The sequence below is a fragment of the Hevea brasiliensis genome, chromosome 8, assembly GCF_030052815.1.
Source record: "Hevea brasiliensis isolate MT/VB/25A 57/8 chromosome 8, ASM3005281v1, whole genome shotgun sequence".
Lineage (NCBI taxonomy): Eukaryota > Viridiplantae > Streptophyta > Magnoliopsida > Malpighiales > Euphorbiaceae > Hevea > Hevea brasiliensis.
This window is the reverse complement of record NC_079500.1, coordinates 23,472,926-23,498,039: the sequence shown is the minus strand read 5'-3', so window position 1 is coordinate 23,498,039 and position 25,114 is coordinate 23,472,926. Positions and strand designations below refer to the sequence as shown.

At 32.6% G+C, this 25,114-nt stretch overlaps 3 protein-coding genes across 3 annotated transcripts; 2 read left to right on the top strand and 1 right to left on the bottom strand.

The window, feature by feature from the left end:
* Positions 1–2,681: 2,681 nt before the first annotated feature.
* Positions 2,682–5,212, top strand: LOC110667625 (protein KTI12 homolog). The gene is made up of 2 exons (XM_021828523.2): positions 2,682–3,100; positions 3,925–5,212. Exon 2 carries the CDS (start codon positions 3,964–3,966, stop codon positions 4,870–4,872), a length of 909 nt encoding a protein of 302 aa, XP_021684215.2. The 5' UTR covers positions 2,682–3,100; positions 3,925–3,963; the 3' UTR covers positions 4,873–5,212.
* Positions 5,213–9,029: 3,817 nt separating this feature from the next.
* LOC110667626 (sodium/proton antiporter 1) lies at positions 9,030–20,577 on the top strand. Its single transcript, XM_021828524.2, has 10 exons — positions 9,030–9,522; positions 10,051–10,227; positions 10,346–10,474; positions 11,634–11,810; positions 13,287–13,393; positions 15,317–15,437; positions 18,491–18,552; positions 18,656–18,958; positions 19,732–20,026; positions 20,111–20,577. Exons 1-10 carry the CDS (start codon positions 9,268–9,270, stop codon positions 20,228–20,230), a joined length of 1,746 nt encoding a protein of 581 aa, XP_021684216.2. The 5' UTR covers positions 9,030–9,267; the 3' UTR covers positions 20,231–20,577.
* A 1,469-nt stretch (positions 20,578–22,046) lies between these two features.
* On the bottom strand, positions 22,047–24,860 carry LOC110667627 (D-3-phosphoglycerate dehydrogenase 1, chloroplastic). Its single transcript, XM_021828525.2, has 4 exons — positions 24,264–24,860; positions 23,345–23,832; positions 23,175–23,270; positions 22,047–23,043 (listed from the first exon to the last, which is right to left on the bottom strand). Exons 1-4 carry the CDS (start codon positions 24,796–24,798, stop codon positions 22,372–22,374), a joined length of 1,791 nt encoding a protein of 596 aa, XP_021684217.2. The 5' UTR covers positions 24,799–24,860; the 3' UTR covers positions 22,047–22,371.
* Positions 24,861–25,114: the final 254 nt, after the last annotated feature.

Sequence of the window (25,114 nt, the reverse complement as noted above, 5' to 3'; positions counted from 1 at the left end):
AGAATATACCAACAATGATTAATTAAAGAAACAAAAGACTTCTTAGGTTCGTGTAAAAAATTCAGCAGAGTTTTTCCTATACCTAAGACCTAACTTTCCTGCAAGAAAACATAATTTATATCTCAACAACCCAAAGATCTTAAGCCCGCAACACAATAAATGCCCATTCGGGCTTGCTAAAACTAATTAACTAATATTATTGCTCAACTTTAGCTTAAGAGCTTAAAATTCACTATTGTCTAAAAATATCTAATTCACTTTCAAAAATTTTATTAATATTCATGGAGGTCCTTAATAATATTATCTTAATATTACAATTAAAATTATTGCACTTCATACACCCACGAACATTTTATTAATTATTGAACTATAGCTCAACTTAAGGCAAAAAGAGTGAATTTGCATTCGGGGTTACCTACGTTAATTCTGATACTTGAAACCCATTTGGGGCGTTTGAAAATGGTAGGAACAACTATAATATTGACCTACTTTTTAGATGGGTCCCGGACCTTGTGCGTCCAGACTAAAACTGAAGTCCTAGGCGTCAGTGGAATTTCTTCAAAATAAAAGTTCCTACACGAAGCCTCCAATATAAGGAGTTAGGAGAAAATTTTATTTAACCTAAAAGACAACTTTAAAGACCCGACATCTTACTAGTAAGCTCATGGGTCTCAAAAATTTTTCAGCGTTAAAAAATTATCGAATTAGTATCATTTCAAAGCTCTCGAAGTGTACAACGAGCTGGTATACTTGAATTTTTGAGAAAAATTTCGGTTTGTAAGAAATTTATTTTTAAAGTCAAAATGGGCTAAAACTTTTGAAGCTCAATTCACACAAATCGGGAGACGATACTATGCAAACTTTGTACCTTCACGATGCTCATGAAAAGAGGAGCGTTTTGATACCAATAACGTTGAAAATGGTAATCGGAGAATGAAGTTATGGCCAGAAAAAGAACAAGAAGGAGAGAGAGAGAGAGAGAGAGAGAGAGAGAGAGTTGGGGAGGGATTGCTGTCCCATTTTTTAAACTTTTAAGTCTTTTTTTTAATTTAAAAGTAAAACTATAAATTGATCTATAAACTTTCTAAATCTTCTCAGACAAGTCCAAAAATTTTTTTTTCAACTAAGTCCAATTCTAATTTAATACATTTAAAATTAAATAACAACAACAACAACAATAATAATAATAATAATTACATCAAATTTGAAATATCTAAAATATAAAATTATAGAATTTCACAATCAAACAAACTTTAATTAAAAGTTCAAAAATTAAAATTTAAAATTTTTAAAAAATAATCTCATGAAATATATTTATTTAATAAAATAATATTATAATAGTCTAATTTATAAATCATCTATTTCTAAAAATCTTTCAGGTTATTACATCAAATCTGTAATCGTCTTTTTTTTTTTTCTTTTTAAACTTATAAAAAATGTTTGTCTTAACTTATAAAATAGTCCAAGTAACTTGTAAGCTCCAAAAGTAAATTTATCTATTTATTTATAACATATTTTTTTGGATTTATAAGTTAGCTTATAAGTTAAAAAATAAATACATAAGGTGAGGACCAACTTTTAATTTTGATGTTTATAAATCCTATATTTATATGCTAGTATGAGCAAGTATTTTATCATGTTACCTTTATTAAACTTTTAAAAATTGACCACATACTTTATTTGAAATATTTTTTAGTAATTTTAATAATAAATGTGGCTATTTTTTTACCAAACATGTTAACTACTTTTTTATAGGCAAACATATTAATTATTTATCAACTATTATAAACACTTTAACAAAACATATAATTACTTAAAAATTTAAATGCTAAATTTATATTAGCTTATAAATAATACTAAATATTTATAAACTAATTTTTATGGACTAAGCCAAGAAAACCCTCTTATTTCAACATGGTTAAATCTCAATTGATATAATATAACAGTTGAAATAATATTTTAATCTTATAAGAATAACTTGAGGTCAAATTTGATATTATTTTTTAGATAAATTGTCATTTCCATATTAATTTTATCTATCATGGGTAACTTATAAGTTGTTTATCGTTATCTCTCAACTTTAATTTGTATTAAAAAAATTTAAATTTAAATTTAATATAATCCAAAGTATCTTATACTCCTATCAGAAATTGATTCAAATATGTCTAAATAAATTATATGCAATAAAAATATTTTTTCCTCTGTCACCAGAAGAGAATAATTTCTTTAATTATAAATGAAATATTATAATAACTCTCTCTTCTCATTTAATTTTGCTTTATATTTGGACAAAGCAAATCTTGAATTATTTTTTGTTGTATTTAATCCACCTCTACATATTCATATTAATTTTTGGTTGAGTATTCAATGAAATTTGGCCAGAAGGATTTTAGGTAATATTAAATAAAAATTTTGATTTTTTTTGGATAAAATTTAAAATTAAAGAATTATCATATAAATTTTGAAGTTGATGGGTGGTGAATGAAAATAAGACCGTTAATTTTAATTAAATTCAATTTAAAATTTAAGTGGAGTGAGAATTGAGGAGCCCCTTTAAATGAAGGGTTAGTCAATTTTAAATTTTTAAATCTCAGATTTAAATTTAATCGGGTGGATTCCTCTCCGGTTTCGGATCTAACCCGGACGTGGCCAAGCTTACCTAGAAGTTAGGGTTGGGGAGGAAATTATCCTCGGTTTTAAAACAAGGCAGGGAAGAGAAGCAAAGAGAGAAAAGCCTTTACCTTTGAGCAGACGACGGGCTCAGTATCTTCGCCAAGCTGCGAAAAGCTCTCTGTTCACCGCTCTTTCGTCTCCAGCATCTACTGGATCCGCAGACTGTCGCTCGACCTCCAAAGCGTCTTACCCTAAGCTGGTTTTTCTTGCCTCCGATTCATCGAAACGGCACACACCCTTCCCAGAGGTGACAACCAAAGACGCATCGACTGACGAGCGAAGGACTTCCAGTTACCTTCTGTTTCTAACGGTGTCACCACCAACGGGGGCACTTGGAAGTGACTCGCCGGCGAGATATCAAACTAAGTTTGTTTCTCAGTCTTGCTTTGCTCTACAGAAGGCAAGATTACCCATCTCAACAGCGAAGGTAAGTGTCTATTTTTATCATTCTAATCTATTGATTAGAATTATTGGGTATTGAGCAATTCTTGTTCTGATGATGAGGTGTTGGTTCCTTGGCTGTTTAATCAAGCTGGGAAATATTTGGCTTGAAATAGTTATGATGTGAGATGTTCTAAATCTGAAATATAATTTATAAAAGCTATTTTCAATTGCTTGTTGAATGGCGACAAATGATTCATATAGTCCACCCCAATTAGTTTGGAATTAAGGATTAGTTGTTGATATTGTTGTATTTTGAATTGCTTGAATGGAAAATTTTGAAATTGGAAGGTTTGAGTTTGATAATACATTTTTTTTCCCTTCAATTTATTACATCTATCATGAATGTGAGTAAAAAACTTCATTGAGTCTGGATTTCAATTAATTATGAAAAGACAACCATCTTAAATAATTTATCATGTACATTCTATCTAATAAGCATTGAGTGAGCTTTCATTCAAACAAGTTAAACTAAAATCATGTCTAAATTCGTTATTTGAAAAGTTTTCTTCCAAACATAGCACGTGCTTCGTGATCATTTGGGATTCCTTTGTTGTAACATGACTTCGTTCTTTGTCTTCTCTATGGTAAACATTCAACTGATATTGGAGATGAAAGAATCTGTGTTTTTTACTTGTGACATACTTTAGTCTGTTATGGGCACCTTGAAGCTGTCTTTTCAATTCAAATCATCATGTGCATGTCATGTTTTTGTACAACTGAAAAGCAAATAAGAGAAGACAATCTACAAACCTAGTTATAATGGAGTGGAGAATCCTGCTTGATGCAATTTTTTGATGTTTTAAACAGTTAGAAATTTTGTGGAAAAGCATATCAGAATTCCTCCAAATGGCTTTGGTTGTAATCTGTGGCCAGCCATGCAGTGGGAAGTCTACAGCTGCTCTTTGCTTAGCTGAAGCTCTAAGAGAATCTGAATCAAAATTAAACGTTAGGGTCATTGATGATGCTTACTTCCATCTTGATCGTAATCAGAGTTATGCCAATATGACTGCAGAGAAAAATTTAAGAGGAGTACTCAGGTCTGAAGTTGATAGATCTGTATCAAAAGACAATATAATCATATTAGATTCTTTGAACAGCATCAAGGGCTACAGGTATGAGCTTTGGTGTTTGGCTCGTGCTGCAGGAATAAGATACTGTGTACTTTTTTGCGATGTTGAAGAAACTCAATGCCAAAAATGGAATGAGCAGCGCAGAGAAAAGGGAGAAGCTGCATATGACAATGCGATTTTTGAGGACTTGGTAAGAAGGTTTGAGACACCAGATAAAAGAAACCGATGGGATTCTCCTTTGTTTGAGTTTTGGCCAAGTAAAGACGGAATTCAGAAATCTTCTGCTGCCATTTTAGATGCTATTTCATACTTGACAAAAAAAGTCGACTCCAAATCTCGTGACGTGAAAATTTTACAGCCAACAATTGCTACACAAAATACACGTTTTTCAGAGGCAAATTCTTTGTACGAGTTGGACAGGGCAACACAAGAGGTGATCAATATCATTGTAGAGGCACAATCCCAGACAATTGGAGGTCCAGTAAATGGTGTTTCGCTTGGTCGGGATTTACCAACTCTCAATATTTCAAGATCAGTTGGCTTGCCTGAGCTACGGAGACTACGGAGAACTTTCATTAAGTTGACAGGTCAAACGAGCTTAAGTGGACCACCACCACCTGCAGATGCAGAGAGCGTAAAAAGGATGTTTGTGGATTATTTGAATAGGGAATTGGGAACTGCTTGAAGGAGGATATGGGGGAATGATATTATGCTAATTTGCTACCACAAACATCTGTGGAGAAAGTGAAACCAGCGAGTTAAATTCTAAAATGGTCAGTCTTTTAATATATTGTACCAACAGATTTACGCAAAAACACCTGCATTTTATTGGATAGTCACTCTGTGTTGGCAAATCTATATTGTATTAGTGAAGGCTGAATTCTTGTTAATCAGGCATCAATGTACCATTGGCTCTATAATTTTCTTCCTTATTTTCTCTTGGACATTTTGAGCCCCAATGGTTGATGCATCATGAAATTTTCTCAATTGATGGTCCCTGTTTAATAAATGTTATCAGTTGCAAAGTGTTTTTCCTGTCAGGGGCAATTGTTGGATTGCCCTCAAAAGCTTGAGATTCATCATTCTTATGTTTGTTCCATCCTCCCTTTCTTTTCATTTGGATATATAATTTTTAGGAATTGGTTATCGCATATGTTTTTACTCAAAGGACATAACCAGTTGCATGATAAAGGATTAAACTAATGAGCCATAATAGTTTATGCAGAGAAAATGCAAGTGTGAAATTCTCATATCGAAAAAAGATGAGATGAGCGAAAGACATATAAGTGAGAAGTACACGTAGACTCATTGCTTAAGGATTTGGGTTAGATAAAGTGTTGAGCTCGTGAGTGCCTTCTTTCATAAGGCCTATCAAAAGATTATTTTTAGGTGCTTTGGGTTCTCTAAATACTCTCAACGAGCAGGGTGAGGTTATGAAATCAAATGCAATGCATTTAACAAAATAATTTTTCGTTTCGTGAAAAATAACTTGCGTATATGAAAAAATATATATGTATTTATGTCATGTATGCATGTTTTTATATTTTAATAAAATTATTAAAGAGAAAGTTAATTTTTTTTAAAAAAAATAGCTTAATTTTTTGTTTGAGTATGAAAATATTTTTTGTTGAACCATTGCCTTAAAAATTAGAAAATGCCAAAAAAATATTTTTTAAGAAAATATTTTCTTTAAAACAAATAAAGCTTAAAAAATAAATATATTTTATATTTATTATGTATAATAAATATATTTTATATAATTACAATGTTGATCATCAAAGTGCAATTTAGATAAGTATGTTGTTCTCATAATGAGGGAAAACTTGATCTGAGTAAACATGACTGCAATTTTAATATTGCATTTCTATGAACTAATATAAAATATTTTGATTCATTAGATTTATAATACTAGAACTACAAGCAAGATATCAAAGTGTACTCTTGCTTAGCAAGTTCTTGAAGGAGCAAACCGTTGCCGGTTCCATTGTCATGTATAGTCTAGCTAGACAAATATTTATTACCCTGTTGAGCAGGTTTAGACTCCATATCATCAAAATGACTAGGAATCTGACCTTGTGACATCTCAGTGCACATGCTTTTGGGACAAGAAACAACAACATCCATTACGTTAGACCCAAACCTAAGGAAAAACATGAAAAATAAGTATATAAATTGAATATACTTATCTAAGTTGGAATTTGGAGATCAATATAATAAATATAAAACATATTTTGTAAAGTTTAAATTAAGAAACTATTTTATTGATAAATAAAACCTTAAATGTTTAATTATTTTATATTTAAAATATAATAAAAAGTATTTTAATTATTTTTATTAAAATTAATGATAATTTAAGTGGAACGTACCAATTTGTATATATAATAAAAGTGAAGAATTAAATTATTTGATTTTGAAAATATTAAAATTAAGTTGTCAAATCTTAGATACTATATTATAATTTATCCTTTAATTTTTCTAAATTCAATTTTGCCATTTAACTATAATTGTACACTTTTTTTTTTTTTAGGTTAGGCCTCATAATCTAAAATTAAAACATTTAACTATAGTTAACAAATAACATAAATATATGTAATTTTTGATAAGCTAAAAGTAATGAAATAAAATCTAGGTAAACTATATTTTAGTTCTTGAAATTTAGTTAAATCTATAACTTAATTTTTGTAATTTTAAAATTAAGTAATTTAATCTTAACAGTTTAATAAACCTATAAGTTGATTCTTGTTGTTAGGATTTTAGTTAAATTATTATTAATTCTAGCAAAAATATTAAAATACCCTTAACTTTATTTTCAATTTGAAAATAATTTAATCTCTTAGGTTTTATTTTGTAGAAAAGTTAGCCATTGAAATTTGATTAAATCTATAATTTAATCTTTGTATTTTTAAAACCAAGCAATTTAATCACTGACATTTTAATAAATTTACAAATTAATTCCTATAGTTAGAATTATTATTAATTTCCCATTAAATTTAGCAAAATACTAAAATACCTTTAACTCTATTTTCAATTTAAAAACAATTTAGTCTCTAATATTTTATCTTATTAACAATTTGCATCTAAATTCATAATTAATCTATATTTTAATAATTATAATTTAAATTTAAATTTTTAAATTTAATATGATCACATTTTAAAAATATAAAGACTAAATTAATAATAAAATAAAACATTAGAAACTAAATTATTGATAATATAAAACATCAAATGCTAAGGTCCCCTTTGGTTTACCAAAAACTGACCTAAGAATGGAAATGGATGGGAAAAATTCATTCTTTTTATTTTCATATACTTATTGGATGTTTGAATTTTTATACTTTTATATTATTAATTAAAATGAAAATATAAAAAATATTTTTATATTTCAAATAAAAATTATAACTACAATTATAATAATTAAAATTATTAAAATATTTTTATGCTTCAAATAATTAATTAAAAATAAAGATATAATAATTATAATAATGAAAAAAATTGCAATTATAATCAAAATAAATATAGTAATTATAATATTTTTATATTTCAAATAATTATTTAAAATAAATATTATAATTTTAAAAATTATAAGAATTAAAATAATTAAAATAACTAAAATTAAAATAATTATAATAACATTAAAATAATTAAAATATTTTTATGTTCAAATAATTAATTAAAAATAAAGATATAATAATTATAATAATGAAAATAATTGCAATTATAATCAAAATAATTATAGTAATTATAATATTTTTATATTTCAAATAACTATTTCAAATAAATATTATAATTATAATTATAATTTTAAAATTTATAAGAATTAAAATAATCATAATAACTAAAACAATTATAATTATAATTATAATAATAATTAAAATATGAAACTTTTATTTTTATGTTTTCATATAAATAATTAAAATTAAAAGTTATATTAAAATTAATTATACCTACTTAGAATGGAAGTAAAAATATAATTTTTATAATTTTATATAATTAATTAAATTAAAATTTTTGAATGTAATTAACTTTAATTATTTAAAGTAGAAAGATAAAATATATTATTTTTATTTTTATTTATAATGAAATAAAATTGAAAAATTATAATTATAATTAATTCAAATTAAAAAATATTAAAAATATTTTTTTATATTCTCATATATTAATTAAAATTAAAAAATAAAAATAAAAAATATAAAAAATAATTTTAAATTGATTTCCATTCAAATACAAAATAAGTTTGATTCCGATTCTAAATTTATATATGCAAATTAAATACATTAAAAAAGAATATGATTTCGATTTCGTAATGAACTAAACATAGATAAAAATTTATCATTCTATTTTTTATTCTACCTAATTTTAATTTCAATATTAATTATAATTCTAATGTGTGAATTAAATAGGTTCTAAATTATTTTTAAATTAAAAATATTTTATTATTTTTACTAAAATTAATGACAACTTAATTAAAATTTTAATAACAAGCACTAATTTATATTTTTATTAAAATGTCAAAAATTACAAGGTCTAAATTATAAATTTAGCTAAAACTCAAAGATTAAATTATTATTTATCCTAAAATCTATCATAATTGTTAACAAACAATTAAATAAAATTTACATTCGGTAAAGGCTTTAAGAATATTTTTATCTTACATTTTTTAAATTTTGCATATTAATTTTGCATTTTTAGAATTCTTTTAACAAGGGATAAAATTTGGTTATGAAATATGATTTGGAATTTGCATAATTACTTTTTTTTAAGCGCTTTGCATAATTAGTTTCTTAGGAAAAATTAACAAAAAAAAAAAGTTTATTAATAACGCACAACACAATTCAAGTGCGGATGGATCATTGATCTATAGGAATCTTGTAAAAATTGACTGAAATATTCACTGGCAAAGCCACTCCTTCCAAGCTCCTATGGCCCCTGGCAGTAGCAATTTCCATATTATCCTCCAAAAACTGCTCAATCTCTCTCCTCCATGCAACTGCCAAGCAAACCAACAAAGCCTCTAAACTGACCAAAACCACCGTCTTCTCCTTTGCAATCTCTAACTTTCTTCTCGAAAACATCACCTGCAATGGCTTCCCTCTCAATTGGATTACACCATCTCAATCCAATCAATCAATTCAAGAAACACTCTGTCCGATTTCCATCTCCCGTTCATCTATCTTCACTTTCTTCTCGGTCTTGTTTCGCTCTGTCTCCGCTTAGATTATGTTCAAGATTGCTTGGCAGTGGTCTCCTTGCTAGAGCTGAAGATAAGGCTAGAGGGTCTTCTTCTTCTTCAATACAGAGACAAGCTCAACAGCCCAGTAGTGAAAAGCAGCTTCAGGTTCCTTTCGATAATTTATTTTCACTAAAGCGTCATTTTTTTAAGGGTACCCATTTGCTTGTTCGCTGGTTGGTGAAAGGGGTTACTAGATTTTCACGTTTATGCTTTCAAATTAAACAAAAACCATATTTTTTGATTCCTCTATTGAGATTTGACATCTCATTTTCTGAAATGCTCTTGGTGCTGTGTGTGTTGTGTATACGAAAATGTTACTGGCACTCTGCCTTTTGGAGTACTATTTTGTATTTTTGAAGTGGATATGAGGTGGTTTCATTTATATCTGCGGAGGTACTGTCTTCCTTTTGCAGAATGCCTATTGGTTGTTGACAGTCAAGTGGAAAGTTTCACCAAATTGATGACGGGGGTTTTAAATTTTGAAGTTATTAATTGAAGTCTAGCTGCTTGTATAGGACTAATTCAGTGATATGTGAGACTCATTCATTATAGATACCCTTAGAATCATTGTGTATCTTCCTTTCCCCGCTATCGGTGGCAATTCATATTAACTCTTAGCATATATATAATCAGGAGCTGACATCTCAAGCTGGTTCATGTGATCCTTTATGTTCAGTAGATGAAACTAGTTCACAAGATTTTGCAGCCACTTACCAGCCAAAGACTGATTTGCTAAAAGCTCTTGCAGTTTTCGCAGCAGCTGCAACAGGGGCTGCAGCAATTAACCATTCCTGGGTTGCAGCCAATCAGGTTTATCTTTTTTCATGTGGAAAAATTCTGTAAAATTTGATGTATTGTCAAATGCTTAAATGTGCAGTGATTATGAAATGATATTTAGTGGTTGATTTGATGAAATTTTCTGAGACAGGATCTTGCTATGGCATTACTCTTCGGAATTGGATATGCAGGCATCATTTTTGAAGAGTCTCTAGCTTTCAACAAAAGTGGAGTAGGATTACTGATGGCTGTGAGCTTATGGATAGTTCGAAGCATTGGGGTAATATTCATGTTCACTGCTTAATAATTACCAATGACATATAGTTTAGGTTAAAATATATTTTTTGATTTTCAGCTACTGGCCACTTGCATGGGTGACTGATGTATTACTTATTCATACAAGCCATAGTAGAATAGACATTGAATTGAATTGAGATGTCACTTTTCGATTCCTTAAATTTGTTAGTGTAGTCCTACGTCATCTTCGTGGCTTGCTAAGTTTCAATCTTGAGATTAATATACAATGCCCAGCAATAAAATGCTTATATTATGTTGTAACTTATGTTATCCCAGTGGGACTGTCCTTTTACAAGTTTGCTAGATATTGGATTGGTAACTAAACTTATTTACTGATTGGTCGAAATTAAAATAGAAAAAAATCTTAAATGATATCCTTTATTTGTGTGGATGGATGGGTGGGTGTATTTCCCTTCTTTTCTTTGAAGAAATTTTGAATCATCATGTAACTGGCATTCCCTTGTGATATTGCACAATTGCTATTGGTTAAATAATTTCCACAATTAGGTTGTGGTGGGTTATTCATTGGATGCCATAAACTGATAGACTGGTGCCTGGAAGCAAAATTTTGGCAGCATGGTTTATAATGGCTTCCTGATAATTGCACCATGAACTATAGAACTCCACATTGCTATGTTTCAAATTTCATTTTGTTAGTGCTTTATAAATGTGCATAGTATTATCGTATAATCCTGGCCCTGCCAGCATAAGTCCAAAGTCTCCTCTCCATAATTATCATGCAAAAGAATGTCACTTTTTATGTTTCATGAAATCAACCATAAGTGCCAAGCACTCGGCTCAAAAATCATGTAATATTGAATTGCAATACAGATGAGGTATGAAATCTGCTCCTCTTGTATAATATTCTGTGCTTACAACCTACTTTTCTTTTTCTCTAAAGATATAATTTGTTAAACATAGTTTTATGATTATTATGTTGAATTTTATTCTACTCCTGCAATAAATGAGAATTGCTGCTAGCGATAATTCTTTTCCTCTTGTGTCTAAAGCTTTGGCGATTTCTCAACGGCACCAATGCATTTACTTCTATTAGACCCTTATCAACTGCAAGTGTTTTGCTTTTTCAAGTTGTTCTTATCTATTACACACTATAATTTTTGGCTGTTCACTTTCTTGAGCAGGCGCCTTCAACTGAAATAGCTGTTTCGGAGTTGACACATGCTTCTGCAGAAGTAAGTGAGATCGTGTTTTTCTTGCTTGGTGCCATGACCATCGTGGAGATTGTTGATGCTCATCAAGGATTTAAGCTGGTCACTGACAATATAACCACTCGAAAGCCCAAGACTCTACTTTGGGTGGTTAGTTCTCTGTTCATTTGTCATGGTCATATTGACAAGTACTGACAAAGAAGACAAGAGATTGAACAAAATAATTCTTATTGTTTTAATTCTGTAAGTTACAAACTTACAATGCAGCATATTTGTGCAATTATAAAATAATTCTAAAATAGGAATATTCTAAACCAGGAAATTAGAATATACAAAAGTATAAATGTCCATTTTACAACTGTAATTAGGAACCCGAATTATAGCCATAATTAGAAAATATACAATAAAGGGAAAAAAAAAATCCTAAATAAGAAGAATATTATCAAGTGTCAACACTATCCCTATCCCTCAAGATGGTGCATAGATGTCTCACATATCCATCTTGCAAACTAAACTGTGGAATTATTTGCTACTAATTCCCTTGGTGAAAATATCAGCTAACTGATTTTTAGAAGTCACATGAGCAATATTCAGAACTCCACAATTTATTTTATCCTTAATGAAATTTTGATCGATTTCAATGGGCTTTATTTGATCATGTTTTGAACTAGATTGTGAGCAATACTAATGGTAACCCTAGTCACAATATAAGGACAGTTTTTTTTCTGATTTGATAAATGTAAATCTTGGATCAATATTTGAATCCACAAAAGTCCACAAACGCCTTGAGCCATGGCTCTATATTTAGCCTCTTTCAAAAATATAGATGCCTATTTTACAACCTTAATTAATTAGGAAATATACAATGAAGGGAAAAAAATCATAAATAGGAAGAATATTATCCATAACAAGTGATATCTATCAAATGTTTGGCATATTGAACTTATTATAGAATTTAACACATTGTATTCATGTGTGTTGGTTCAATATTTTGATTATTCATGATGATATTATTTGGTAGGTAACAAGAGAGGTTATAAAAAATTTCAGTAGGGGAAGATAGATTGAATTACTGTATTCAAATCCCAAAAGATTCAGTTGATTGTAGTATAAACTCCTAATTAAAATGAATCTTTATCTAAGGACTCAATTTTTTTTTAATAGAGGATTGTTGATCAGGTTATCCATGTTCTTTTAAAAGATTTCTTGTGAGAAATGATTAGCTAATGTCCATTTCTTTTTCCTTGTATTCTTTCTTGTTTGTTCCATTCAATGTACCAAATGCAGTGTTGCTATATCCTAGATAATTAAAATATTAAAAATCATGACAGCTTTCTGTTCCCCCCTATATGTAGCAATCATGTCTGCTTTTGATAAAAATTAGATCACAAAATTACAACCGTACAGATATGCATTCCACTTTTCCTGCTCAATCACGATGTGCGTGTGTGTGTTTGCATGTGTCTCATCACTTCTGTCATTTTGATTGTGCTTTTTGCAGCAGAGAAATTTAGTGTTCTATTTGATTCTTCTTTTTGCTGTTTAATGCATTGCCACTGTATCATCCTCATTCTTCTTGTGTTATCTTTATTAATGGTGTTTGACCAATGATTTGGAATGTTGCAGGTTGGATTTGTGACATTTTTCCTTAGTTCAATCCTTGACAACTTGACATCTACCATTGTAATGGTTTCTTTGTTGAGGAAACTAGTACCTCCATCAGAATACCGCAGGTATGCACTACAAAATTGTGCAATTTTGTCTCCCCTGACTTTCTTGAACATTACATGATGTTTTTTTGCTCATGTTGTCTTAAATTCCCAAGCTCATGTTACAAGCATCACTTGTTGAAAAATATTACTGTGCTTTGCATGAATTGGGTAGACATTACAATCTTAAGAAAATTTGAGTTTCTTTTGAAATGGTTAGGATTATATTTACATGAAAAATTATCAAAGCCTTTAGGAAGTTCAAGTTGATGTTAGTCAACAATGGATCCATCATGGGCACAATTGTAGCAAATGGCTATCCTTCAAAAATCAATTCGATAATTACTTTATTAGGGTTATTTAATCGTCCTTCCACTAATTTTGTTAGCCTTGCCTTAAGCTTTTAAATTTATTCTTTACTTGAATTACTTGAGTTAAAATAAGTATATAATTGACCATTAGGACTTCGCCAATTTATTGCTTATTTTTCTCTACATGGTATTCATTGACCTAGAAAAGGCATATGAATATGATAGAGTATCGAGGGAATTCTTTGATGGGTGCTATGGAAGAAGGGAATCAATATCAAATATATAAATGTCATCAAGATCATGTATGAGGAGGCCATTGCAAGTGTAAGAATAGTGGGAGGGGACACGAATGAGTTCCCCTCAATAGTGGGTTTATATTGGGAATCGGCTTTGAGTTCATACCTGTTTACCTTAGTTATGGATGAGTTAACCAATCATATTCAAAATGATGTCCCATTTTACATGTTTGCAAATGATGTTATCTTAGCGGATGAAACTAGTGAAAGAGTTAATTAAAAGTTGGAGTTGTGGAGAACGCTTAAGAGTAAAGGTTTTAGGCTAAGTAAAAGGAAGACAGAATATATGTATTGTGAGTTTAGTCCTCATAGAAGGAATGAAGGGAAGGCTTAATTGGATGGAGTTTTGGTACCAGAATGCAACCATTTAAGCATTTAGGTTTTATTATCCAACAGGGCGAAGTAATAGACAAGGATGTAACTCATAGGTTCAAAACAAGATGAATGAAATGGAGGAGCTATGGGTGTCTTATGTGGCCGTAAGATCCCTAAAAAAAAAGTGAAAGGTAAATTTTATAGAACTGTGGTCAGGCTAGGTACGTTATATGGAAGTGAATGTTGGATCTAGGATATAACATATATACAATATAAGTGTGACAAAGATGTAAATGTTAAGATGGATGTTTGGTATTATGATAATGGATAAAGTAAGAAATTACTACATCCGCTAGACATGTAGCACACATTGGGGATAAAATGAGGGTATCATTTAAGATGGTTTGGTTATGCCCAATGTATACGGAAATGTGATAAATTAGTAATGGACGGAGCAAGGAGGAAAAAGGGAGGAACTAAAATGACATGGAGAGAAGTAGTTTCAAAAGTTTATAATCCTTGAATATTGATGCAGAACTAATCTCAAATAGAACTGAATGGAGAAAAATGATCCATTAGCCAATCCCAACTTGTTTGGGATTAAGGCTTAGATGATGTTGTTGTCATACCTTCTCTCCTCCTCTCCTTCAATAGCATTTAATAGTTAACTTGAGAATCCTATTATTGATTCATGCTTAATAATGGATTTTCAAAAGTAAAATTAATTGGTAATTTGTACGCAGAGTTGTTTAAGGCAAGGAAAATATTGAGTGTCCATTGATAACTTTGCAATTGCAAAAATAACTTTGCTACAAACATTATAAAGAATCATTTACTTAATCATATGGAAATAAATGATTGTCTGACTTTTATTTTTGTGTGTGTGTGTATTGTGTATTTACTTGTATATGTATGCAGTTATGCACGTAAAAAATTGAAAAAGGAAATCCTTTGTTTTCCAATAAGAAGAAACAATTATAATTCTCAGAAGAAGTTCATTTACACTAATGGATTTTCTTTCACAGGCTTCTAGGAGCTGTTGTTGTGATTGCAGCGAACTCAGGTGGTGCATGGACTCCTATAGGTGATGTTACAACTACAATGCTATGGATACATGGTCAGATATCCACATTGCCAACAATGAAGGTACTTTCATCATTCTAAAGGAGACATCTCCTTTTGTAAATAGATCAAATGTTTACCACTTGTCATAAAATGCTTGATTTAAATTTACTTGGGCACCTTTCTGTTTAAACTTTAATGTTTTTGCTTTACTCTCTACAAATGCATTCTGATAAATTTTTGTTTGGCTTTAAAGCAAATGCAATTTACTAAAAAAAAAAGAATTAGTTTTTAGTTTTGGAGATATATATATATATATAGCAGCCAAATATTGCTTTTTATTTTAAGTAGTGAAATGAACAACTTAGCAAACTATCGTATCATACGTTATATTGTGTAAGTGAACCAAGTGCAGATAGGTTTTAATTGTATGACACTAAAAATTCACATTAAATTTACTTCAAAAAGAGGGAGGAATTGGGAGGTGCTACTAATTAAGTGGATGAGGATTGTTATTTTTTATTGCCTACCCTAGAATATATGTTTCAACATGCCTTGCATTAAAGATTTTGTAGTTTTAGTGGCCATGTTACAATACTAGGTGTTTTGATTAATTGCTGTGTATACATAGACATAGCACTCAGATTTTAGTTTCAGCCTCTTCTATGGCAGTGTTAATTCCTTAACAAGAAATTATAAACCATGTCCTTAACGGGCTAATTTCATCTATGATCAATGAACTTTTCTCTAAGTTCCATTATGATCACTAAGAATTTTTTTTTTATTCCATAAAAATACTCAGAAATTAGTCTTAAGTGAACTACTGTGACCTCTTATAACCAATTTCCCAGTTTGGAGATTCTGGCATGTTGTTCATGAGGATTTACTTGACTGAAACTATTCCTCCTCTTCTTTCAAAGCTCTGTTTCCCCAAAGCACTAACCCTATTCATAATTTCTCCCACTTAGTTCCAAACCCTTCTACCACCACAAATTTCTCTTACCGCAGCCACTCTGATTCCAATCTCTTTACCATTCTTATGTCTCTCACTGACCTCCTTTCTCTCTCTCTCTCCAAACCATCAACTTTTAATTTGAATTGAATTCTCAGCGTCCAACCAAACTATGAATAAACTACTCAACCTAAAAGCTCAAACTTGTAGGTAAGGGTCACAAGAATAGTTTTATATACAAAGTTCAAATCTTGACCACCCCTATTTATTAATTAAATATTAAGCTAAGGTGAATTGGGTCTGTTTGTTCATGCTTCAAGTCCGGTAGGCATTTGGGTGCAGGGTATATTAGAGATATAAAACCATTCTTGTGACCCTCATCTACAAGCTTGAACTTTTACATTAAGTAGTTTCTTGACACAAAAGTCCCCTTTTTTTTAACCATAGAAAGTTTTGATGATAAGAATAAGAAGCTGGTTAATCTCTACCTAAAAAACAAAGGTCTAAATCTGAATCCCCCTCATCTGCACCAATGTTGTCCCGAGGCGCCTGGTCACTTGGGCAAGGCGAAATCCAAGCACCTTGCCTGGGAAGCCTCTGGGCGAGGTGACTTCATCCAGGCGCTGCGTAGGTGCCCAGGCAAGGCCCAAGCGAGGCGAGAAAAGATGAGAAAAAGCAATAAAAAGAAAGATTTTTTTTTTTAAAAAAAAAGAAATCTAAGAGAGAAAAGTTGATCAGCTTTTCTTTTCACTTTTTGGCACCACGTATTCCTATGTAGCCAACCACCTAATTCCAAGAAAGTAAAAAGCTAAAAAAAGTTAAAAGTTGCCTTTTAGTTTTCCCAAGACTCTAATCAGGTCAGTTCTTTTCCCATTCTCCTTCTCCCATGCTACTGCTCCTCTTTTTTTTTTGGTTCTTCTTTCTCATGCAGCTGGTTGTCACTCCTCTGCTTCTTCTTCTTCTTTTTCTTCTTCTCCTTCTCTAAATCCTAAGGTTGTTGCTGCCATGAAAGAACACAATTAAAAAAAAATGAACTAGTATTCACCAGTGAACCAGCGTGTCAGGTATTAGAGGAATGCTTTTGATCTTGAAGTTTAAAACATATAATATATTATGATATTTGATAATTTATTGATTGTGTAATAAGTTAGACTTTTTACGTTGTATATTTAATTATTTATTATTTTAGAATAAATTAGCGCCTCATGCGATGAAGGACCTTCTTGCCTTAAGGGCGCCTAGCGCTTTTGACAACACTGTTCTGCACCTTTACCATAAATTCCACATTGAAAAATGGAAAAGAGATTCAACAATGCTCTTGTAGTAGATGTTTTGGGATTTGATTTTCTTAGGTTCTGATATTAGGAGGATAGGAGTCAAGTGATGCTTATATATTCAGAGAGAGGGAGGGAACATTCTGGTGGGTTATATGCCAACCACCAAGTGGAGACACCAAAAGGTTTTGGAAGTGATTTTCCTAGGTTTATAGGCTTGAATTTTTTTTTTTTTAATTATTCCATATTGAGGAAACAAAGCTTTGGAGGAAGAAGATTCAGTCAAGTAGGTCCTTCGTGAACAGCTTTTTTTGTAAATTGTGAACTTATGTCTTGGTCTGAGTGGAGATAGCATTTCTCTGTTGCATGTCCATCGAGTTTTGAAAAATCCAAACATCTCAGAGATACGTAGAGAGGTATGAATTTTTCAAACGAAGCACACTCCTTCGTATACGTCAGGAGTTGAAGTAGAAGAAGGAGGCGGCAGAGGAGGAGGAAGATTTTTCAGTCAAGTAGGTCCTTTATGAACAGCTTTTATTGTAAAAAATATTGTAAACAATACAGTTATAAGAAATCACGGTGATTCAATTGAGACTAATTTTTAATTTATTATTTTTCATGGAACAAAAAAAATTCTCTAGTGATCATAATGGAATTTAGTGAAAAGTTCAATGATCACATGTGAAATTAGCCATGTTCTTATATGGCTTATATATTTAAGAGTTGGATAAGCATTTGAGTTTTATGTAATTGCTTGCAGAATCAGCGAATGCTTTATTGGTTTAAAGCTTGAAAGTTTTAAGGACAAATTCCTTGGTTGTAAAAACTTGTTATTGTCTCTGTGGAAATTCGACTCCTCCCTGATACCAGATGAGGAAGTTCTCAATTCCATGTTCCTTTTTCGCTTGCAGGGTTTGCTAGTACCTTCAGTTGTTTCTCTAGCTATTCCGCTGGCTCTTATGTCTCTCACTAGGTACTCTTATTGCATTTGCAAATTGAAATAAGGGATTAAAGTACTGAAAGTTTTAGTTTAAATTCACGGTTGAAGTCATAGGAGCTTCTCTTCTCCCATGCAGTGAAGTTAATGGAAAGGAACAGGAATCCCCTAATGTTTTGGCTTCTGAACGTATGGCTCCTCGGGGACAGCTTGTTTTTTCTGTGGGTTTTGGTGCTTTGATTTTTGTTCCAGTGTTCAAGGCCCTAACTGGATTGCCTCCATATATGGGCATGCTTCTTGGGCTTGGAGTACTTTGGATTGTTACAGATGCTATTCATTATGGTGAATCAGAAAGGCAGAAGTTAAAAGTACCGCAGGCTTTATCTCGGATTGACACTCAAGGAGTCCTTTTTTTCCTTGGAATCCTTTTGTCAATCAGCAGGTATACACACAAATACTGCATGTGGTTTATTCAGAATTTTGTGGTAAGGGAGTCTATGCTTGGGTTTTTGAGTTTAGATCAAGGTCTTTAAGTTTAGCCAGTGTCAACATTCATTCCATGCTGTCTGCATTGGATTCCCTATATCATCAATCCACATTGCATTGATCCTCCACCTTGCTTCTCCCGTGTTTAACTTTGGGTTGCATGTTTGTATATATATGAGGTGAAAATTTTTTTTTTTGGACCAAATTCTGGTGGTTATCGAAAATAAGCTTCATGGCAAAACCTTGTGTGTTGAGCTGAGGTCAGTTGTGAGCCTTTTTTTCTTTCTTCCTTTTTTTTTATTTTTTATTTTATTTTTTATACATCATGCATTTCATTTCTCTGCGATTTTTAAGGATCAATGTGGGCCCTGTTAATGGTCACTGGCAAACTCGTTCGCCCAGTTTGATTATTGGAACTGTCTTTCCCAAAGACAGCCAGCCTGCCTGCCACTAAGTTTTGTTTTCAACCTCATTGCTCTCTTTTTTCATTCTCTTTAAATATTCGGTCAACAATTTTTATTTGTGCATCATTTGAGTATGTAAGCTCTTGATGTGTACTCATATAAATGAGGGAAGAAGGACTACTACTTGCATCATCTGTCACGCTAATGTGGCTTTCTATTGTTCCAGAATTATCCATAAAAAAAAAATGCCGTTGTGAGGAATTGAACTAGTTAGTTGCTACTTCTCTTAATTACAGCAAATTCATATTATTTTTCTGTTTCCTAGCCTGGAGGCAGCAGGGATTCTTCGCGAATTGGCAAATTACCTTGATGCGCATATTCCAAATGTTGAACTTGTTGCAACTGCAATAGGGTTGGTATCAGCAATTATAGACAATGTTCCACTGGTTGCAGCAGCGATGGGAATGTATGATCTCACCTCATTTCCTCAGGATTCTGAGTTTTGGCAGCTAGTTGCGTACTGTGCTGGTACTGGCGGTTCCTTGCTAGTAATCGGCTCTGCTGCTGGAGTTGCATATATGGGGATGGAAAAGGTGGACTTCTTCTGGTACTTCCGGAAGGTACATTCTGCCATAAATGATATCTTTTCATCAGCATGCCAAACCTTTTCTTTTTCAATCATGCAAGAACTTGTTTTCTTGCAGGTGAGTGGTTTTGCTTTTGCTGGTTATGCTGCTGGCATTGCTGCATACTTAGCAGTTCATAACCTTAACGTCTCCCTACCCACAACACTAGCTGAGATTCCATTCCTTTCGGGTTCATAAATTGCAGTGCTTTTACTGGGTCCAAGCAACGATGCAGCCATCCATGCAAGGCTATTCTAATAAGAAGTATAGAAAAATCGAATTGAATATTGATTAGATATAATAAATTAAGGTTGATTTGATAATATGCTCTCACACAAAAACATTTTGTGAACTTTGATCAGAAACATTACATTGTTTCCTCTCTAGAGCAATTTGAGCTGAGATGTCGGCATGTCCCTCTCCGCTTAATCAAAAGCATTGGCATAGTGCAGAGAAGCTGGAGTGAGCATGCAACATCTTATCCATTTGTTTCTGTAGATACGCTTAGAGCTGATCATTAAATCGGTCAAGGCTTTAAAGTTTTATTGGAATCGAATAGAATTTTATTCGTATATTATTGTATAGATATTAATTATATATTACAAAATTGATAATTGTTTAAAAATTAATTCTGATGCATTATTATAATTAATAGTTTATTATATTATATTTTTATAAATAACTATAGAATATAATTAGTTAAATTTTAATATATAATATTTAAAAAAATTCACAATTTTTAATTGAAAATTTGGATTTTAAATAAATATTTTTTTTATAAAAAATACCTAGAATTTTTATAATAATAAATTAATTTACATTAACGTAAAATGTGTAGTTTCAATAGGAATAAGTTTCCAAATGTATCATTCAGTTTGCTAGTCATTTTTTTTTTTAATCTGAGTTGATCCACTAGCAGAAGGCATATCACTACTGGGAGAATCAGATTCGAATTCCACTTTCCTCAATTCACTTAATTAAAAAAAAATTGAGTTTTTTTAGTGAGATAATCAGCCCATTTTTAATAAGGCAGGTTGATCAGTACACTGATTATATGATTGGTTTACACGGATGAATTTCAATTTTTTTTTTAAATTCATATTTAAAATGGCTGATTAAATCAATTGAATCAGTCTAGTTTTGATGATCACAAGGTTCAAAGTTTATTATTTGGTCTGAAAATAATGTGTTGCCCGTTTTACTCCAGGCTTATGAAAAAGAACATGCATACTGATCGTGGAAATTTACATAAAATGTGATCGTTCAAGTAGACAAACTGCATAGAAATATGGAATTGGAGCCATATGTTGCACCACAATGGAGTGTGTTCTGCTAAATTTACGCTCTCGGAGCACCAGAAGATGGATTTTTTCAATGCAAGTATACATTATCATGTTGCTGGATTGTGAATTTAAGACTACACGAGAATGTCGAATGCAATGTTCGAGAGTGACGGGAGTTGGCAAATTCTTACATGAACTTAGTATATTATAAACACAAAATATATATATAAGAATAAAATTCATATATAAAATAAATGAGGTGTATTTATTTATATTTTAAATTTATAATATATTAAGTAATAAATTAAACTTTATCAATAATGACTAGTCGACTTTTCAGAGTGGATGGTTATTAAAGAAATTCTTGGAAACCATGTGGTGGAAGCTGCAAAAGACATCCCGAGGCGTTTCGTACGAAATTAATAAGAATAATTATCATCTTTATAACTTTTAATCACTTATTAATATTGTACAAATACTCAGAGATCAAGTAAACTTTAAACCTAGTTAATATTTATACTACTAAATCTTGAGAGTATATGTTAATAATTATAGTTACATTTTAACCCTTGATTAAATACGTCCGCTCGTTCAATTCCCAAATACATCAAGGACAAGATAATTTCATTTTTTTGCTTGTGTTGTTTTATATTACCACCAGGAAAACATAAAAAGAGCACCTCCAATCTCATTCTTGAATGGTGAGAGAGAGCGGCCAAACAACCGAGAACTTAACAGCAACATTCAACATTCTTCAGAAATGGATTTATTGGGATAACATTTTACTTGTGCTGGTAATTGTGATCAGCAGTAAAGCCAACTGCATATTCCAGAACAAGCTAAAAGGAAGTATGAATCAAGGATAGATAGTATGGTACCCAAATACACTCTTATCTCAAAGCTTGATTATTCTTTTCCCTCCCCAAAACTACCACAACATTCACATCAAAATTGGGCACTACAATGAAGGAATGATAACCTTCCCCAAAAGAAGAAAAACTACAATGATAATAATAATAATAATGAGCAAGATGAAGAATAAGTGATGATGCCACACTACAATTTGAGGAAGACAAACTCTTCAATTGCTGGGATATCCCCAATCTTTTTCAAAGTTTCTTTCCTGGGTTGTTCATCAACTCCAATTGCCATAACAGCTTGCTTTCGTGGAGCAATCCTTCCAACGCTCATGAAGCTGACATTCACATTCACCTCTCCCAATACGCTTCCCACCTTACCGATCATTCCTGGTTGATCTACCTGTCGGCAGAGTATGAGGCTGCCTTCCAAGCTCACATCCACCTCGAAAGATCCAACCTTAGTCAAATGGGGAATTCCATCCTTCACTCGTCCCTCAAGCTTAATCTCTCCAGTCTCTGATATGGCACTGGCAAATTTCGATTCAACATTGGCAATTTGAACCTGGATAAAGTCAAGTGGACTCTCAGGTGAACCATCCAGAGTAATGCGTTCTTCAGTTATTCTTAATCCTCTTTGTTTAGCAGTGAAGTCAGCATTGACCAAGTTCACAAAAACACTGGATATGGGCTCAATCAGACCCTTAGTAATCATAGCCCTGAGCACCCTGGTGTCGAGGTCATCAGGAGCTCTAGCAGAGCCATAACTCACTTTCACACTTTTCACACCACTTCCTCCTGCTACTAGCTGGACAGCCAACCTCCCAAGTTTCTCAGCAAGCAAAACATATGGTTTCAGCTCTGTTAGAACCTGCAAAAGAGGAAAAACAATGACAAGGTAAATGATACATTCATCAATATCATGTCATCCCAATAAATTTATTACGCAGAAAACTTGACACTGATACAAAGAAAAGAGGACAAAGAGGTTAGAACTGATACCTCTGCAGGCACCATTGGTGCATTGACGGCAGTGGCAGCAAGTTCACCTTTCAAGGCCCCAACAACAGCTTCTGCTATCTCGATGGCCACTCCTTCCTGCAAATCAAACCCATAAGTTTTTTGTATATCATGACAAGAGAAAGAATGAAGCAAGCTTATCATTAACATACCTGAGCTTCCACAGTACTAGCACCAAGGTGTGGAGTTACAGTCACCTTCTCATGCTGCACCAACTTGCTGTCTTTCGGTGGGGGCTCCTCGTTGAAAACATCAAGTGCTGCCTGAGCAACAATTCCAGCATCTAATGCCTTAACCAAAGCTTCTTCATCAATCACTCCTCCACGAGCAACATTTACGATTCTAACTCCTTTCTTCATCTTTGCAAAAGTTTCATCATTGAGCATCTTTGATGTAGCAGGGGTAAGAGGCATGTGCAAGGAGATGAAATCTGCAGTTGCCAATGCTTCTTCAAAGCTCACAAGATCTACACCAATTACACGAGCTCGGTCTGCTGGGGCATATGGATCATGTGCAACCACATGCATACCAAGACCTTTGGCACGCCGGGCCACTTCTGATCCAACCTTTCCAAAACCCATCACAGCCAGTGTTTTCCCAACAAGTGATACACCCACATATTTGTTCCTTTGCCACTTCCCTGAATCACTTACAATACACAAAAATTAAGTACTGCCGGAGTGTGGACAACAACCATAGCCTGTTTTCCCACGATAACAGAAAATTTAATTGTTTTATGGTGATAACAGAGTCGGAATTTTATCCTAAGCCTCTTATATAAACCCTTCTAAACCCCAAACGTCAACAGATCTGAAAAGTGCCAAGCGCTATAATATGCCGTGTCCTTGAAGAATTCCACCTACTTCTCAAAATTTTAAAAATTAATTGAAGAAAATTCACATAATCTCTTTAAAGTTCACACATTTTCTTAAAAAACCAAACATTTTAACCCAAATCAGACAACAGGAATCGGTTATCAAGCAAAAACGTCAATACCAACAACGCAAAATTACCAAACGAAACCAGATCATCATTTCAACAAAAAAAAAAAACCGAAAGACCATCACTTACCAGCCTTAACAGAAGCATCAGCTTGAGCAACATTCCTCGCCATGGCAGCCAAGAGGGCGATCCCATGCTCTGCAGCCGCAACTGTATTGGCAGTGGGCGCATTAACCACCAAGCAGCCATGCTCCGTCGCAGCAGCCAGATCCACATTGTCAATTCCTACACCAGCTCTTCCAACAACTTTCAATCTTCCATCAGAAGACTCAAACACCTCGCGATTCACTTTTGTCCCGCTCCTTACAATCAACGCATCGCAAAGCGAGATCTTGGTGCAGAGCTCCTCAGGCGAGAGGTTATAAGAGCAGTCCACGTTAGCAAATTCTTTTAGGAGTTTAATCCCGGCTTCTCCCAGCTTCTCCGCCACCAGTACAGTGGGCTTAGCGTCGACGTTAGCGGAGAGGACCATGAAGCGGGGTTTGCGTCGGGGTTGGCGGAAAATAAGGGAAAAGGCAGAAAGTTTGTCGTTAGAGGAAAGAGAAACGGAAGAGAGTTTGTTGTTGAGGAATGGAGTACTGAGGTTGGTCGCGGAGCTGGCCATTTCTGTTGCGGTGGTGTTGGTGGTGGCGGTGGCGGTGGTGGTGGTGGTGGAAGTTGGTGTGGATGGACACAAGGAGCGAGAGATCCGAGCAATATTTATAGTGGCGGGGGTTTGGTGAGGTTTTGTGAGGAAAGGGAGTAGCTTCCACGCGCGAGAGAAATGTGTGATTGGGGCGGTAAATTGGGAGAGGGGAGAGAGCGTGAAGATTCGCGACCATGGGTGAGAGTGGGATTTGTGATTTTAAATAGCTCTCGGTAAAGTGAATTTGTTTTTTTCTTTTGGGTAGTTAGAGTTGTAATATTTTCGTGTCAACTTT

What these genes read in the sequence shown, in the direction of transcription:
- LOC110667625 (XM_021828523.2), top strand. Translation starts at nt 3,964, where the DNA reads ATGGCTTTGGTTGTAATCTGTGGCCAGCCATGCAGTGGGAAGTCTACA.
- LOC110667627 (XM_021828525.2), bottom strand. Translation starts at nt 24,798, where the DNA reads ATGGCCAGCTCCGCGACCAACCTCAGTACTCCATTCCTCAACAACAAA. An exon ending in TGATGCTTCTGTTAAGGCTG is followed by an intron (nt 23,833 to 24,263) that starts GTAAGTGATGGT and finishes TAAGTGATTCAG; the next exon opens with GGAAGTGGCAAAGGAACAAA. An exon ending in CTAGTACTGTGGAAGCTCAG is followed by an intron (nt 23,271 to 23,344) that starts GTATGTTAATGA and finishes TTTGATTTGCAG; the next exon opens with GAAGGAGTGGCCATCGAGAT.
- LOC110667626 (XM_021828524.2), top strand. Translation starts at nt 9,268, where the DNA reads ATGGCTTCCCTCTCAATTGGATTACACCATCTCAATCCAATCAATCAA. An exon ending in CCTGGGTTGCAGCCAATCAG is followed by an intron (nt 10,228 to 10,345) that starts GTTTATCTTTTT and finishes TTTCTGAGACAG; the next exon opens with GATCTTGCTATGGCATTACT. An exon ending in CCAAGACTCTACTTTGGGTG is followed by an intron (nt 11,811 to 13,286) that starts GTTAGTTCTCTG and finishes GGAATGTTGCAG; the next exon opens with GTTGGATTTGTGACATTTTT.